The sequence below is a fragment of the Oncorhynchus masou genome, chromosome 6 (genome assembly GCF_036934945.1).
Source record: "Oncorhynchus masou masou isolate Uvic2021 chromosome 6, UVic_Omas_1.1, whole genome shotgun sequence".
Classification (NCBI taxonomy): Eukaryota; Metazoa; Chordata; class Actinopteri; order Salmoniformes; family Salmonidae; genus Oncorhynchus; species Oncorhynchus masou.
The window spans coordinates 21,194,319-21,209,079 of NC_088217.1; the positions used below are offsets into that span (position 1 = coordinate 21,194,319).

Consider the following 14,761-nt stretch of genomic DNA (forward strand, 5'->3'; position numbering starts at 1 on the left):
AAATAGCCTCCAACACTCTACTCAACAAATTGGATGCAGTCTATCACAGTGCCATCCGTTTTGTCACCAAAGCCCCATACACTACCCACCACTCCGACCTGTACACTCTCGTTGGTTGGCCCTCGCTTCATACTCGTCACCAAACCCACTGGCTATAGGTTATCTACAAGTCTCTGCTAGCTAAAGCCCCACCTTGTCTCAGCTCACTGGTCACCATAGCAGCACCCACTCGTAGCACGCTCTCCAGCAGGTACATCTCACTGGTCACCCCCAAAGCCAATTCCTCCTTTGGTCGCCTTTCCATCCAGTTCTCTGCTGCCAATGACTGGAACAAACTGCAAAAATCACTGAAGCTGGAGACTCATATCTCTCTCACTAGCTTTAAGCACCAGCTGTCAGAGCAGCTCATATATCACAGCACCTGTGTAAACAGCCCATCCAACTACCTCATCCCCATACTGTATTTATTTATTTATCTTTCTCCTTTGCACCCTAGTATCTATACTTGCACAGTCATCTTCTGCACATCTACCATTCCAGTGTTTAATTGCTAAATTGTAATTACTTCGCCACCATGGCCTATTTATTGCCTTAACTCCCTTATCTTACCTCATTTGCACTCACTGTATATAGACTTTTTTTTCTTCTTTTTTTTTCTACTGTATTATTGACTGTATGTTTTGTTTATTCCCCTGTGTAACTCTGTGTTGTTGTATGTGTCAAATTGCTATGCTTTATCTTGGCCAGGTCGCAGTTGCAAATGAGAACTTGTTCTCAACTAGCCTACCTGGTTAAATAAAGGTGAAAAAATAATAATAATATCATTGTTACACAATTTAATGGCGCACAGCAATGTGGTATGGAGCTCAAGGTAAGGACCTCTGGCCTCTGCATGCCTCTGGGGGCATCACACCATCCGACCATTTTCGGATCAAGCATACATTGGCTCTTAGCTGTGGTATATTGGTCATATATCACAAACCCCCAATACATAATAAACACATTTAAAAAAGTATATATTTACATTAATCTGGCAATAGTTTCCAATATGGACATAATTATGGCCCTATATCTGATACGCAAGCTTGCATTAACAGTTGTCTATATATATTGGATTTATATTGCAAACAAAAATGCAAGTATAAAGATTGGACAACAACAAGCCTCCTCCGTCAGCTCTGTCATTGATTATTTTGCCTGAATACCAAAGGGGCGTGCCCGATAGTGTGTTGTTCTGCGTGTGTGCGCGCGCGCCCTCTACTGTGGGATAAGCGAGAGTCGCAAGTTGTAGTACATTGTAAATATAAAGCAGGAGAATCATTCGCCCATGTCGTAAATATACATTACAAATTATCTTCGACTGAGTACATGTAATAATTAGCTAATTGTGTGTTTGCTGCAACAGTCATATATGTGTTTTTGAGGAATTACAAGGGATTTAAAGCAGAAGAAATAGCTATGTATCGGTCTCTGTATGCCTTCCGATCTGCGGAGCCCAACTCGCTCCACTTCGGGTCCGGCGAGAGCTTTCTGATCCTGGAACGCAGCAACAAACACTGGTGGCTCGGCTCACGCAGCAGTTCGGGCGAGACAGGCTACGTTCCCGCGTCTTACATCGAAAGGATTCAGGTATGTTTAACTTTCTTGATTAGTGAAAGTGGAACGTGGATTTTGACAAGTATTCCATGCTAGCTTGTTAGCATGATAAAAGAGAGTGGACCAGTCAGTCTCAGAATTGAACGATCGGGAGAGGTTCAATTGCTGCGTTGCATTCCAATAGACCTGACTTCAGCTACTTTTGTGACTTTCTTTCACGTGACAGTCCTACGTGAACTGGAGACATGCTCTGCTGCATTGCCTGTCTTTTGCTCATTTGTTTCTATAGGCTTTTAGCTGCATATTAAAAGTATTTTCCATATTCATCACGACACTTATATGTGGACGTTTACATGCAAACTAAAATATTTTTTCAGAATAAACCCAAATGGTCTAATGAGAGCGGCTCAGGGAGTCATGCCAAATTCGCAATGCCAGCTGGGTCTGTACCGCAGGGGTAGTTGGGACATAAGCCAAAATGCATGAAAAATGTGGCGACGCATCTGTTATTTGTGTCACGTCTAAAATCTCGTGACTGATGATGAGATTAGAGAAAATACAATACGCACATAGGATACATTGCTTTTAATCACATAACACAAATAAAAACTGCAATCTAATGTTTCACGCTTTCTATGGGGAGAGTTCAGTTAGAAGAACTATGCATAGTTTGTGACATCTCAGGCCTTTCAGATTAATGCCAGCATGCCGTATTTCATACAGCCACACAGCTGGATGCTCCAATGCACTCTTATTTTAGTCAATGAGTTCACAGTGTGAACTGCATGAGTGTGTTTTGCTGACTTGATGAAGTGAAACCACGCTCAGGATATTCAGTCATTGTGGATTCCAGGCTATCTCTGACTGTACAGTAGGATTTTCTGTCTGACTGTGTCCCTGCCTGGGCCTTGTAGGTGAGGTCAGGCTAGGTTTTTGTCTGTATCTGGACTGCGTTGGTTGGCGTGTTACTGTTCAGAGGGTTTGATTTTGGGTTAGATAACTGTGCTGTCCTAGTTTTTTCTGACTGGAGTCCCATTTTGCCCTCTAGACAAATTTTTTTTTTTGTTGACTTGTTTCGTAATAATTAATGCTGATGTTGAATATTTAACTCCCTCTCTCTGCCCTTCTCTATCCTCTTTCTCTCTCTCTGCTCTCCTTTTCTCTGTGCCCCAGGCTCCAGAGCAGGATGAGGTTTTACAGTCTATCGACCGGGCCATCGAAGGGATCCATAACTTGGCCATGAAGAACGGGGGCAAATACAACCTGGAGCAGCGAGACATGCTACAGTGAGTGCAACATTAACACACACACAGACACACACTGATGTGTAGAATCCTCATGATACAGTTCCCTGATTGGTGCTGATTCCTCATCATCATAGGGTGGCAAGTAGCCTATAGGTTAGAGCGAAAGGTTGCTTGTTTGAATACCAGAGCCGACAAGGTGAAAAATGTGCCGATGTGCCCTTGAGCAAGTCACGTAACCCTAATTTGCTCCAGGGGTGCCGTAATACTATGGCTGACCCTGTAAAACAACATATTTCACAGCACCTAACCGGTGTATGTGACAATAAATACAAATAAACCTGCATTGTTTCTCTCTGATCAGTTATCTTCATAGGCTGCATCTGAAATGACCCCCTATTCATTACATAGGCTAGTACACTACTTTAGTAGGAATACATTACATTTCAGACATAGCCATTGACTCTCTCTTTGCATCTGGAACAGGAAGTTGATCCATCACAGGAAGGAGACCCTGTCAAGGCGAAGTCCAACTACATCCAGTCCTAAGCAGGGCCTGTCCTCCTCTACCAGCGAACTGTCCCTCAGCCACACCCCTCAACCACCCAATGGGATCAGCCACACAATGTCAGAGAGTACCGACAATGTGCAGGGGCTTTACCAGGTCTTGGATAGAGATTTGCATTCATTCACACCAAAAGAAGAATGCATGATAGTCCATTTCATGATAGTCCATTTTTTTTTGAGGAGGCTGAGACACATAACTGATATCCTGATACTTACTCTGATTTACTGTTATGTCTTGCAGGTGCCTCCTCAACCCCGTCGTGCAGCACCCATAACTCCGCCTCCTCCTGAGAAACTAAGAGCCAGCCGACACCCAGGTGACTGTCTCATCGTCACCATGGAGACACAGCTACTCATCTTCTCTCCACACACATCTTCTTTCCACTCACAGACACACACACACACTACTCATGTCATCTACTGTAACTTCTACTCTATTCTCACAGCACTATTCTCACCTTATTCTTCCTCATTCTCTCTGTCTCAGCAGAGTCATCCATTCCTCCTCTTACTGGCCCCGCCCCTGCTGCAGGGACTGGCCTGTCCCCCTCTGTCAGCTCTGCCTCCCTGGACTCTGGTTCCTCCCACTCTGTGGTGTCCTCTGATGTCAGCCTTCCAAGCGTTGCCAGCACTCCGCCCCCAGTGCCAAGCCGTGTGAAGCCCCCACCCCCTCCTCCAGACGACCTACCTCCCTCTGGCCCCTCTCCCCAGCCAGATCCCTCAAAGAAGGGCCCCGCACCCCAACCTCAACCTCAGCCCACTCACCCACCACAGCCCAGCACTGAGGACCAATCAGAAACCGACTGGCCTCTTGCCCCGCCCTCTGTCGCTGAAAGCCCCCCCGGCAGCCCCACTCACTCAGAGCCTGTGCCCCGGACAACCGGGGCGGAGCTTATCGAGCTGGTGAGGAGGAACACGGGCCTGAGTTACGATCTGTCTCGGGTAGCGGTGGGTGTGGTCGTGGGTCACCTGCAAACTACCTTACCTCAAGCCTCATCTGCCTTAGAGAAAGTCCTCCTCTCATTGGTAGAGAGCAAGGTCAGTTACATAATCGTCTAGTTGCAGAATGTCAACTTACTTGCTCCAATACACAGTATTTCATGGTATAACCTCAACCTTTAGAAAGTTAAGCTGTTATACGTGCACATTATACTTGTACAGGAAAGTCTGCAAATTAAAATGCTCTTTATACCAATTATAACAGTGACAATGTTTCGATCCGATGTGGATCTTCGTCAGGTCGAACAGATTCCATGTGCACATATCAACCCAGACTTCTCCCTGTAGGATCAGAGTTCGGCGTTGCCACAGGGACAAGTGTGTCACGATGAACAGCGCCTGGAGGTCATCTTAGGCGACCTTGCCCGTCACTTTGACGACTCTCAACAGCGCAGCTGGGCCCTTCACGAAGACCACTCTCTCATTGCATGTTACCTGGAGGAGCTGCTGAAGATACTGGTGAGATATGTGCACTCAGGGAAAGTTGACTCAGGACTGACACCTGGGTTGAATTCAGTAGACGCCAAACGGAAGACAACGGACTGAAATTGGGAGGTGCTGCCTGAATGTGTCCAATAAGAAACGCTTGTCTTTGTTTTCCGTTACAAAATGTTTTGCTATGGTGTGCACTAATGAATACGACCCTGGACAAAGTGATTCCTCGATAGATGTGATAGTATTACCGCTGAGACCTTTGGTAACTGTTGAATCTAAGGAAGATTGTGTTTGTGTCCCCAGACGGATGCAGATCCAGAGGTGTGTAAGAAGATGTGCAGGGCCAACCACTCAGAGTCAGTGCTGTCACTAGTGACCTATTACCAGATGGTAAGATATTCTACATGTCACCACTCACTACCAGACCCTATGTTATCTTGTTTCCCACCCAAGAGATCCACAATGTAAACAATATTTTATCATTGCATTATTTTTAAACGTGTTGTTTGTGGTATGAATCAACGTAATTATCATAGATGAGTGATGTTTCACCGGCATGTTGTCAATGCATAGTTGCATAGTAACAGTGTTACTTCATGTGTCACTGTTCAGGAACACCGAGTGTCTCTACGCCTGCTGTTGCTCAAGGTGTTTGGGGCGATGTGTAGCCTGGACTCTGCCCTTATCTCCACCCTCCTCAACTCCATCCTGCCCATGGAGCTGGCCAGAGACCTGCAGACAGACACACAGGGTGAGAAGGCCTCCTCTATCACTTCCTTTTCTCTCTCTCTCTCTCAATTCAATTTCAATTTAAGGGCCTTCATTGGCATGGGAAACATGTTTACAGTTAAATAGAGAATAAACAAAAGTGAAATAAACGATAAATTAACAATCAACATTACAATCACAACTTCCAAAAGAATTAAGACATTTCAAATGTCATATTATGTCTATATACAGTGTTGTAATGATGTGCAAATAGTTAAAGTACGAAGGGGAAAATAAATAAACATAAATATAGGTTGTATTTACGATGGTGTTTGTTCTTCACTGGTTGCCCTTGTGGCAACAGGTCACAAATCTTTCTGCTGTGATGGCATACTGGTATTTCACCCAATACACACTGAAGTTTATCAAAATTGGATTTGGTTTTTGAATTCTTTGGGGGTCTGTGTAATCTGAGGGAAATATGTGTCTCTAATATGGTCATACATTTGGCAGGAGGTTAGGAAGTGCAGTTCAGTTTCCACCTCAGGCAATGTGCACACTGCCCACAAAATATCTTCCCTTGAGCATCTCTCTCCATTTCTCTCTCTTTGTGACCTCTGTCTTCTTCCTCATGTCTTTCTGTTTCAGTCTCTTTTATTTAGCATCTCTGTGCCCCTCTATATCTCTTTCATGAATGTTTGTGTGTCTGTGTTTTATTTCTCCCCAGAACATCAGAAGATGTGCTACACAGCCTTGGTCCTGACTATGATATTCTCTATGGGGGAGCAGGTGCCCTATCACCACTATGGTATGAACAATATTAAATAGGACCACTATGTTGCTTTAGAATACTTACAAACTGCCAAAATGTATCGGTCTCTCTCTCTCTCGCTGTCTATCTCTCCCTCCACAGAGCACTTAAACGCTAGTTTTGTTCAGTTCCTGCTAGATGTGGTTGAGGACGGTCTTCCCTCTGATCCCACAGAGCAGCTCCCTGACCTCTGTGTCAATCTCATTCTGGCCTTTAACCTGCACCTCATAGGTGAGAGGACACAGGCTTTAGACAGAACATACACCTTTTATTTTAAGTTGTCTTCACCACTCTTAAAGGGGTACTTCACCACTCTTTAACTTCATATTCATAGTCTGTAGCTCCATACCAGTTCAATGCGAAAACAGTGGTTTTCTATGTCCTATAATTAATCAATATGAGGTTAAAAAGTGGTGAAGGGGAATGTTCCCTATTGACTGCTTTTATGTATTATGGCAAAGGGGACCCAAGAACGCTTGGGTCCCCTTTGAGTGTTTTAAATTACTTGCTCTTTGTGTGTTTTACCTGTGAGGTGTGGTATTTGTGCTAATGTTGTTTTTTCAAGGTGTGTATGTTCTTTCTTGCTCTCAGTGCCCAGCAGCAACGTGATAATGCAGACTGTCGTCAAGAAGAACGTGAAGATCTTCTCTGAGAAAATAGTGCTTCTACTAAACAGAGGAGGTGAGACACACACCTTTGTTTACATCGGCGATATTCAATACGATACAGTGTGAATCCATTCCAAGTTCTTTGCCGTTTGTTTTCGGTTTCTTCTTTCTATGCTTCTTTTTTCACTTTTCTTTCTGTCTCTACCCTCTTACTTGTTATTTCTCTCCTCTCTCCAGATGACCCTGTGTGTGTCTTTAAACATGCTCCCCCTGCCCCACACTCAGTACTTAAGTTCCTGCAGGATGTCTTTGCCAGCCGAGACTCTTCAGACATCTTCTACCGCACGGACATGATGGTGATGATAGACATCGCTGTTCGATGCATCTCTGACCTCTCACCTGGGGACAAGGTGAGACTGATATGCATGCGCACACACCACACTTCCCATTGGCCAGCCAGCCTGGGACTTAAGCATGGCTGAGTCTTATGTTTAGCCTGATAAATGCATCCTCAAAAGGAAAGTGAAAGTGAACTGTATAATGATTGTGCTTGTTAATGGGTTCACATTCTCGCTCTCTCTCTTATTCCCCCCCAGTTGAGGATGGAGTACCTCTCCCTCATGCACTCCATCATACGCTCCACAGACTACCTGGAACACCTGCACCGCCTCTCCGACCTGCAGGGCGCACTGCAAAGAATTCTGAGAGAGGAGGATAACTCAGGAGCGGACGAGGGCGGGGCCACAGCTAAACAGATGGATAAGCTAATCGTGCAGGAGATGTACAAGGAATTCCCTCAGATCAGCGAGAGCTAGGAGGACTGAATATGACAGTGGTGATGTGCACTCATCCAGTAGTCTGCTCCTTGATACTGAGGGATGGTACTGAGGAACTTCCTAGGATTAAGAAAGGACTGTAGACCGCTACTTAGTTTCTGAGATAACATACTGTTACAATTGACTTGAACCATCCATCATAAGGGCTAAAGCCCTTATGATGTAATCCCTTGTACTGAGGGGTCAGACTACAATGTTTTATGTAGGGCCTTGTAACCCTGGTACTAGTGTACTGTATTCTGTAGAACAGTGGTTCTCAATCTTGGTCCGGGGACCCAAAGGGGTGCACTTTTTAGATTTTGCCTTAGTACTACACAGCTGATTCAAATGATCAGCTCATCATCAAGGTTTAATGATTTGAATCAGGTGTGTAGTACTAAGGCAAAAACTAAAATATGCACTCTTTTGGTTCTCAGGGCCAAGATTGAGAACCACTGCTGTAGACCACTTCTTTATCACTCATTCTTATTCCTCATCACATGGCATGGCCTCACAGTATGTTCAATGAAATGAAAAGACAAATGAGCTAATACGCTGATAACAAAACATTCTGGGCCTGTTTCCTGAACACAGATTAAGCCTAGTTCTCTAAACTAAAAAGCATGCTCAGTTGAGAATCCCTATTGACTATGCTTAATCTGTGTCTGGAAAACAAGCCCTCTCTCAACAAGACATTCTAGGCTTTGAGGTTACTTTTAAAACTCACAAATTTATTGCAATGGCAATGCTGCTATGTGGTGAACCTGACTTAATATCTATGGCTGTGATTGTCTGACTGAGCACTAATTGTTACCTTTCTTTCTGCCCTACACTTTATCAATAGTAACCTCCTCTCTAGGCATGGCTAACCTATGACATGCGCTAAATTCTTCCCAACAAGGCCGCTCCTACTCTGCTCTGCTGCTTGTGCTGTAGATGGAACGTAACAGCACTGTAATAACAAGGCTGTACCAAGTAAGAGCAAGCTGTAACATGTTGCTTCAACATACTAAGCCTTGACTAACTTCCTATATGGTTATGGCTCTGTGAAAGGGAATGGTTTTTCCACTGGTAGGTATTTATTAGTACGAAATAATAAGGGATTGATATGTTTCGATTGGTCAGTATTACTTTAACTGCAGTCTGGGGTTAACTAAGTGACTTGTCACCAAACGCGATTGATTGCTTTTCCTTGATCATTTTGGTACGAAATCTCTCTGTTATCAGTCCCATCCTTAAGATGGCACTCCACTTTGCCCCCTACTGTATAATTCAACCCCTTACTATAGTAGCCCTGAGAATCACTGTACAAGACACAAAGGACATCTTAGTTTCCACCCATTTTGCAGGACACACACATCCAGTTTTTTTCACATTGCAAGTCTCACTCTCTTAATGACTTCTCTAAGTCACTGTCTCCCACTCTATCAAAGCTTGTTCTCCCTTGTATCATAGGTTATTTTTACTCAGCTCTGTTAGAGCTAATAGTGGAAGCGTTTCTGTGGCAAAATGTTCTAGTGACCATCATGATACACATATACTGTACCCTTTAGCACACTTAGTGTTTACATATTTAAACATGGGATATACCAGAGTGTACTCTGTGATATGTTTTTATTATCCTGTGTTTATGCATAAAGCTATGCATGTGTCTGTGTCTATGTATGTCTATGTATCTTTTTGTAAGTGTGTGAGAAGGTGTATGCGTATGGTTTCCTGTTGTTTAATCATTGTCCTTTGGACTTATTTTGTCCCTTAAAGCCCCCACTGTGTTATAATAATAAAATCTATTTATCTATTTTCCCAATTAAATATATTTGAAATGGTTGTTCAGAGAGAGGCGGTTGTAAGAAAGTGTATTTTCTTAATGTTTATAATCTACTAATAAACAAACATCTCAATTAATGGTGGTCCAGTTTTGTGTGTGTGTGTGTGTGTATATGTGTGCTGTACTTGTTTTGAAATGAAATAATATTTGTTTTATGGAGGGGCATCCTTCGCAATACCCAGTATTTTAATTTGAAATAGTATTTGGAGAAGTATATCGAAGAATTGCATTAAAATTCTTCCTGTAGTGTATGTTTACAAATAATAAACCATGTCTAAATAGCAGGCGATAAACCCAGGGAATAACTTCTTCGCTGGGGGGCTTCGGTGGTGTCTGCTTGGTCTTCGCTAGATAAATTAATAACAAAGTAGCTAACGTTAGCTGCTAATATCTTGCCTCGCGAACCTAACTTTCAGTGGTCTCTGCTGCAGGTAGTATTCCTAGCAAAGTAATCAATACAAATGTATCTTTAGAGATGTATAATTGGTTACTGGATGTTAGTGCCCTTGTTCTTTAAATTTCATAGAACTCATGACAGGGACTGTCATTTTACACAATGAGCGCTTCACTGAGCTGTGGTATTGTGCAGTTTGCGAACGAGTCATGATTCGTTTTTTCCGAGTGACTCCTTCATTTTAGTCGTAAGTTTGACCTGCTGGCCAACCTGGTGTCGGAGCATTTCGTATGTTATGTATTAATTTGTGGGTGTGCATCACCCATTTCGTATGGTATGTTAAGAATGACCAATTACAAATGTACAAAATCTACTATATGTTACGAATTTGCAAAATGCATGATATTAGCTGACTGGCGTTAGCTAGGCTATGGGTTAGGGTTACGTTTAGGAGTTCGGTCAAAGGGTTAGTTAACATGATAAGTTTTTACAAAGTAGATACAATAGTTGCTAGTACTGGAAAAGTTGCTAAAATGCTAAAGTTGTCCATGAGAAGATTTGAACTCGCAACCTTCTGGTTGCTAGAGCTTGCGTTATAGCCCACAACTTGGGTGGACGTCGCTTTTGATTTAAGTAACCGTCTGTTATATCATATTATACTGAACAAAAAATATATATGCAACATTGGTCCCATGATCATGACCTGGAATAAAAGATCCCAGAAATGTATCTCAAATTTTGTGCACAAATTTGTTTAAATCCCTATTGTTGGCATTTCTCCTTTGCTAAAATAATCCATACACATGACAGGTGTGGAATGTCAACAATCTGATGATTGCAGCATGATCATTACACAGCTGCACCTTGTGCTGGGGACAGTAAAAGGGCACTCTAAAATGTGCAGTTTTGTCACACAACACAATGCCACAGATGTCTCAAGTTTTCAGGGAGCATGCAATTGGCATGCTGTCCATTAAAATAACATCAAATTGATCAGAAATACAGTGTAGATGTTGTTAATGTTGTACATTTGTATTTCTTTATTTTTATTTAACCAGGAAGGGCTCATTAAGATATGAAATCTCTTTTTCAAGAGCGTCCCTGCCAAGATAGGCAGCACCAAGTCAGTACACAATTACAGACAGAGAACATGAAAAACGACAAGTAATCTAGTAAAAAACATAGAATTCACAAGAGTATAACAAAATCATAAAAAACATTGACAGGTCAGGGAATCAATCTCAAAATCCTTCATCAGTGATTTAAAAACACCAATCGGGATAAGTTCTTCCAGTTTAAAAGTATTTTGTAAGGTGTTCCAAGCCGATGGCGAAAAGTACATAAAAGCCCTTTTACAAAATTCAGTTTGGACATTTGGAACAGTTGGCAGGATAAAGTCCTGTGAATGAAGAGACTACCCACCACATTTATGAACAATAAAAATGCCCAAATAAAATGGAGGTAAAGCCAAAATGGCTTTGTAAAAAAAGGTATACCAGTGACTGAGCCTACGAGTGACGAGAGAAGGCCGGCCAACCCTTGTATATAAAGTGCAGTGGTGAGAAAGGGCTTTGCAGTTTAAAATAAATCTCAATGCACCATGGTAAAGGGTGTCAATTGATCTCAAACACTGAGCAGAAGCATTCATATATAAAATATCCCCATAGTCTAGTAAAGGCATAAATGTAGCTGATACTCGCCTCATTTTGGCTTCAAAAGAAAAACACGCCTTATTTCTAAAATAAAATCCCAACTTCAGCTTAAATTTTTTTGTAAGTTGTTTGAATATGCAATTTAAAAGAGAGGCCCCCATCAATTAAAATTCCAAGATATTTAAGAGGTTACAGTCTCAATCTCATTGCCCTGACAGGTAGTAATAGGTAAAAGGTTTAGAGATCTATTTCTTGCTTTGGAAAACACCATTACATTTAGTTTTGTCACTATTGAGGATAAGCTTCAATTGACACAAGGTATGTTGAACAGTATAAAAAGCAGTTTGCAAGTTTTGGAAAGCTTTTGTGAGAGACGAGGCACAACAATAAACAGTATCATCAGCATAAAAGTGCGCATTTTGCACATTTTTGTCTAAATTATTTATATAAATAGTGAATAAGAGGGGACCGAGTACAGTGCCCAGACAGACAATTTAACAGACATGAGCCCATGAAATTGAGTTGTTTATTTTATTTCAGGCAGCGTAGCCTAGTGGTTAGAGTGTTGGACGAGTAGAAGAAAGGTTACAAGTTCAAATCCCCGAGCTGACAAGGTACAAATCTGTCGTTCTGCCCCTGAACAGGCAGTTAACCCACTGTTCCTAGGCCTTCATTGAAAATAAGAATTTGTTCTTAACTGACTTGCCTAGTTAAATAAAGGTAAAATAATAAAATTATTTAACCAGGTCGGCAAGTTGAGAACAAGTTCTCATTTACAATTTCGACCTGGCCAAGATAAAGTAAAGCAGTTCGACACAGAGTTACACATGGAGTAAAACAAACATACAGTCAATAATACAGTAGAAAAATAACTCTATATCCAATGTGAGCAAATGAGGTGAGATAAGGGAGGTAAAGGCAAAACAAGGCCTTGGTGGCGAAGTAAATACAATATAGCAAGTAAAACACTGGAATGGTAAATTTGCAGTGGAAGAATGTGCAAAGTAGAGATAGAAATAATGGGGTGCAAAGGAGCAAAATAAATACAGTAGGGGAAGAGGTAGTTGTGTACATGTGCAGTAATCTGTGAGCTGCTCTGACAGCTGGTGCTTAAAGCTAGTGAGGGAGATAAGTGTTTCCAGTTTCAGAGATTTTCATAGTTCATTCCAGTCATTAGCAGCAGAGAACTGGAAGGAGAGGTGGCCAAAGGAAGAATTAGTTTTGGGGGTGACCAGAGACATAAACCTGCTGGAGCGCGTGCTACAGGTGGGTGCTGCTATGGTGACCAGCGAGCTGAGATAAGGGGGGACTTTACCTAGCAGGGTCTTGTAGATGACCTGGAGCCAGCGGGTTTGGTGACGAGTATGAAGCGAGGGCCAGCCAACGAGAGCGTACAGATCGCAGTGGTGGGTAGTATATGGGTCTTTGGTGACAAAACGGATGGCACTGTGATAGACTGCATCCAATTTATTGAGTAGGGTATTGGAGGCTATTTTGTAAATGATGTCGCCGAAGTCAAGGATCTGTAGGATGGTCAGTTTTACGAGGGTATGTTTGGCAGCATGAGTGAAGGATGCTTTGTTGCAAAATAGGAAGCCAATTCTAGATTTAACTTTGTTTTGGAGATGCTTAATGTGAGTCTGGAAGGAGAGTTTACAGTCTAACCAGACACCTAGGTATTTATAGTTGTCCATGTATTCTAAGTCTGTCCAGAACCGTCGAGAGTAGTGATGCTGGATAGGCAGGTAGGTGCGGGCAGTGATTGGTTGAAGAGCATGCATTTCGTTTTACTTGCATTTAAGAGCAGTTGGAGCCCATGGAAGGAGAGTTGTATGGCATTGAAGCTCGTAGGGAGGTTAGTTAACCCAGTGTCCAAAAAGGTCCGGAAGTATACAGAATGGTGTCGTCTGCGTAGAGGTGGATCAAAGACTCACCAGCAGCAAGAGCGACATCATTGATGTATGCAGAGAAGAGTCGGCCCGAGAATTGAATCCTGTAGCACCCCCATAGAGACTGCCAGAGGTCCAGACAACAGGCCCTCCGATTTGACACACTGAACTCTATCAGAGAAGTAGATGGTGAACCAGGCGAGGCAGTCATTTGAGAAACCAAGGCTGTTGAGTCTGCCAATAAGAATGTGGTGATTGACAGAGTCGAAAGCCTTGGCCAGGTCGATGAATACGGCTGCACAGTACTGTCTCTTATCAATGGCGGTTATGATGTCGTTTAGGACCTTGAGTGTGGCTGAGGTGCACCCATGACCAGTTCTGAAACTGGGATTCGAAATGATCGGTAGTCTGTTTGTTCACTTGGCTTTCGAAGACCTTAGCAAGACAGGGTAGGATAGATATAGGTCTGTAGCAGTTTGGGTCTAGAGTGTCTCCCCCTTTGAAGAGGGAGATGACCGCGGCAGCTTTCCAATCTTTGGGAATCTCAGACGATATGAAAGAGAGGCTGGTAATAGGGGTTGCAACAATTTCGGCAGATAATTTTAGAAAGAGAGGGTCTAGATTGTCTAGCATATGTACATATGTATACATGCTGTGTGGCTCACATTAGGCTGTTGTGTCTTTTGAAAGTGACATCAAATATGCATGTCGGTCGGACAGGTCCATAGAATACTGTATACTAGAAAATAGTTGATAACGCTCCCCTTCCCAGAAATGAATGACTGTAATAGCTACTTCAGACCACCGATAGAGCACCTTGCGTCAACGCTAGGTTAGACTGGCATGAACTACATTTGATCTGAAGGTTTTGACAACCTAGTATACCCGGTCAATACTTTCCGATACACTGCTTCTAGTCTAAATGGGGAAACCGGTAGCCCTGTCAATGAACCAGTCGACGTGGACAGGGGTGGGGTAAAGGATGGTGGGTATCGCCGGGGGGGCAGAACCGCGCTGTGTGCATTTATCAAAGTAGGCCATGCATTATGTCAGACCTTAACTCCTCTTCAAAAGGCTACAATGCAAGGAGGTCGGTAGATTGGTTAAAAATGTATTTGTTTGATAGCTGTCATTGGTAGTTTTTAGTAAATGTATATGTTTGACATTTAACATACTTTGAGATTTGCCATGGCTGCTGATCATTGATCTGGCTCT

General features: G+C 42.7%; 1 protein-coding gene across 2 annotated transcripts; it reads left to right on the forward strand.

The window, feature by feature from the left end:
- The first annotated feature begins 1,243 nt into the window (after nucleotides 1–1,243).
- LOC135541551 (NCK-interacting protein with SH3 domain-like) lies at nucleotides 1,244–9,688 on the forward strand. 2 transcript variants are annotated; one of them, XM_064967854.1, is made up of 13 exons: nucleotides 1,244–1,629; nucleotides 2,770–2,882; nucleotides 3,327–3,504; nucleotides 3,649–3,724; nucleotides 3,895–4,445; nucleotides 4,695–4,865; nucleotides 5,145–5,231; nucleotides 5,454–5,592; nucleotides 6,277–6,357; nucleotides 6,463–6,591; nucleotides 6,952–7,041; nucleotides 7,206–7,378; nucleotides 7,565–9,688. In XM_064967854.1, exons 1-13 carry the CDS (start codon nucleotides 1,459–1,461, stop codon nucleotides 7,781–7,783), a joined length of 2,178 nt encoding a protein of 725 aa, XP_064823926.1. In that variant the 5' UTR covers nucleotides 1,244–1,458; the 3' UTR covers nucleotides 7,784–9,688. The 2 variants fall into 2 exon arrangements, with proteins under 2 accessions (XP_064823926.1, XP_064823927.1); XM_064967855.1 differs by having other exon boundaries at nucleotides 3,898–4,445.
- Nucleotides 9,689–14,761: the final 5,073 nt, after the last annotated feature.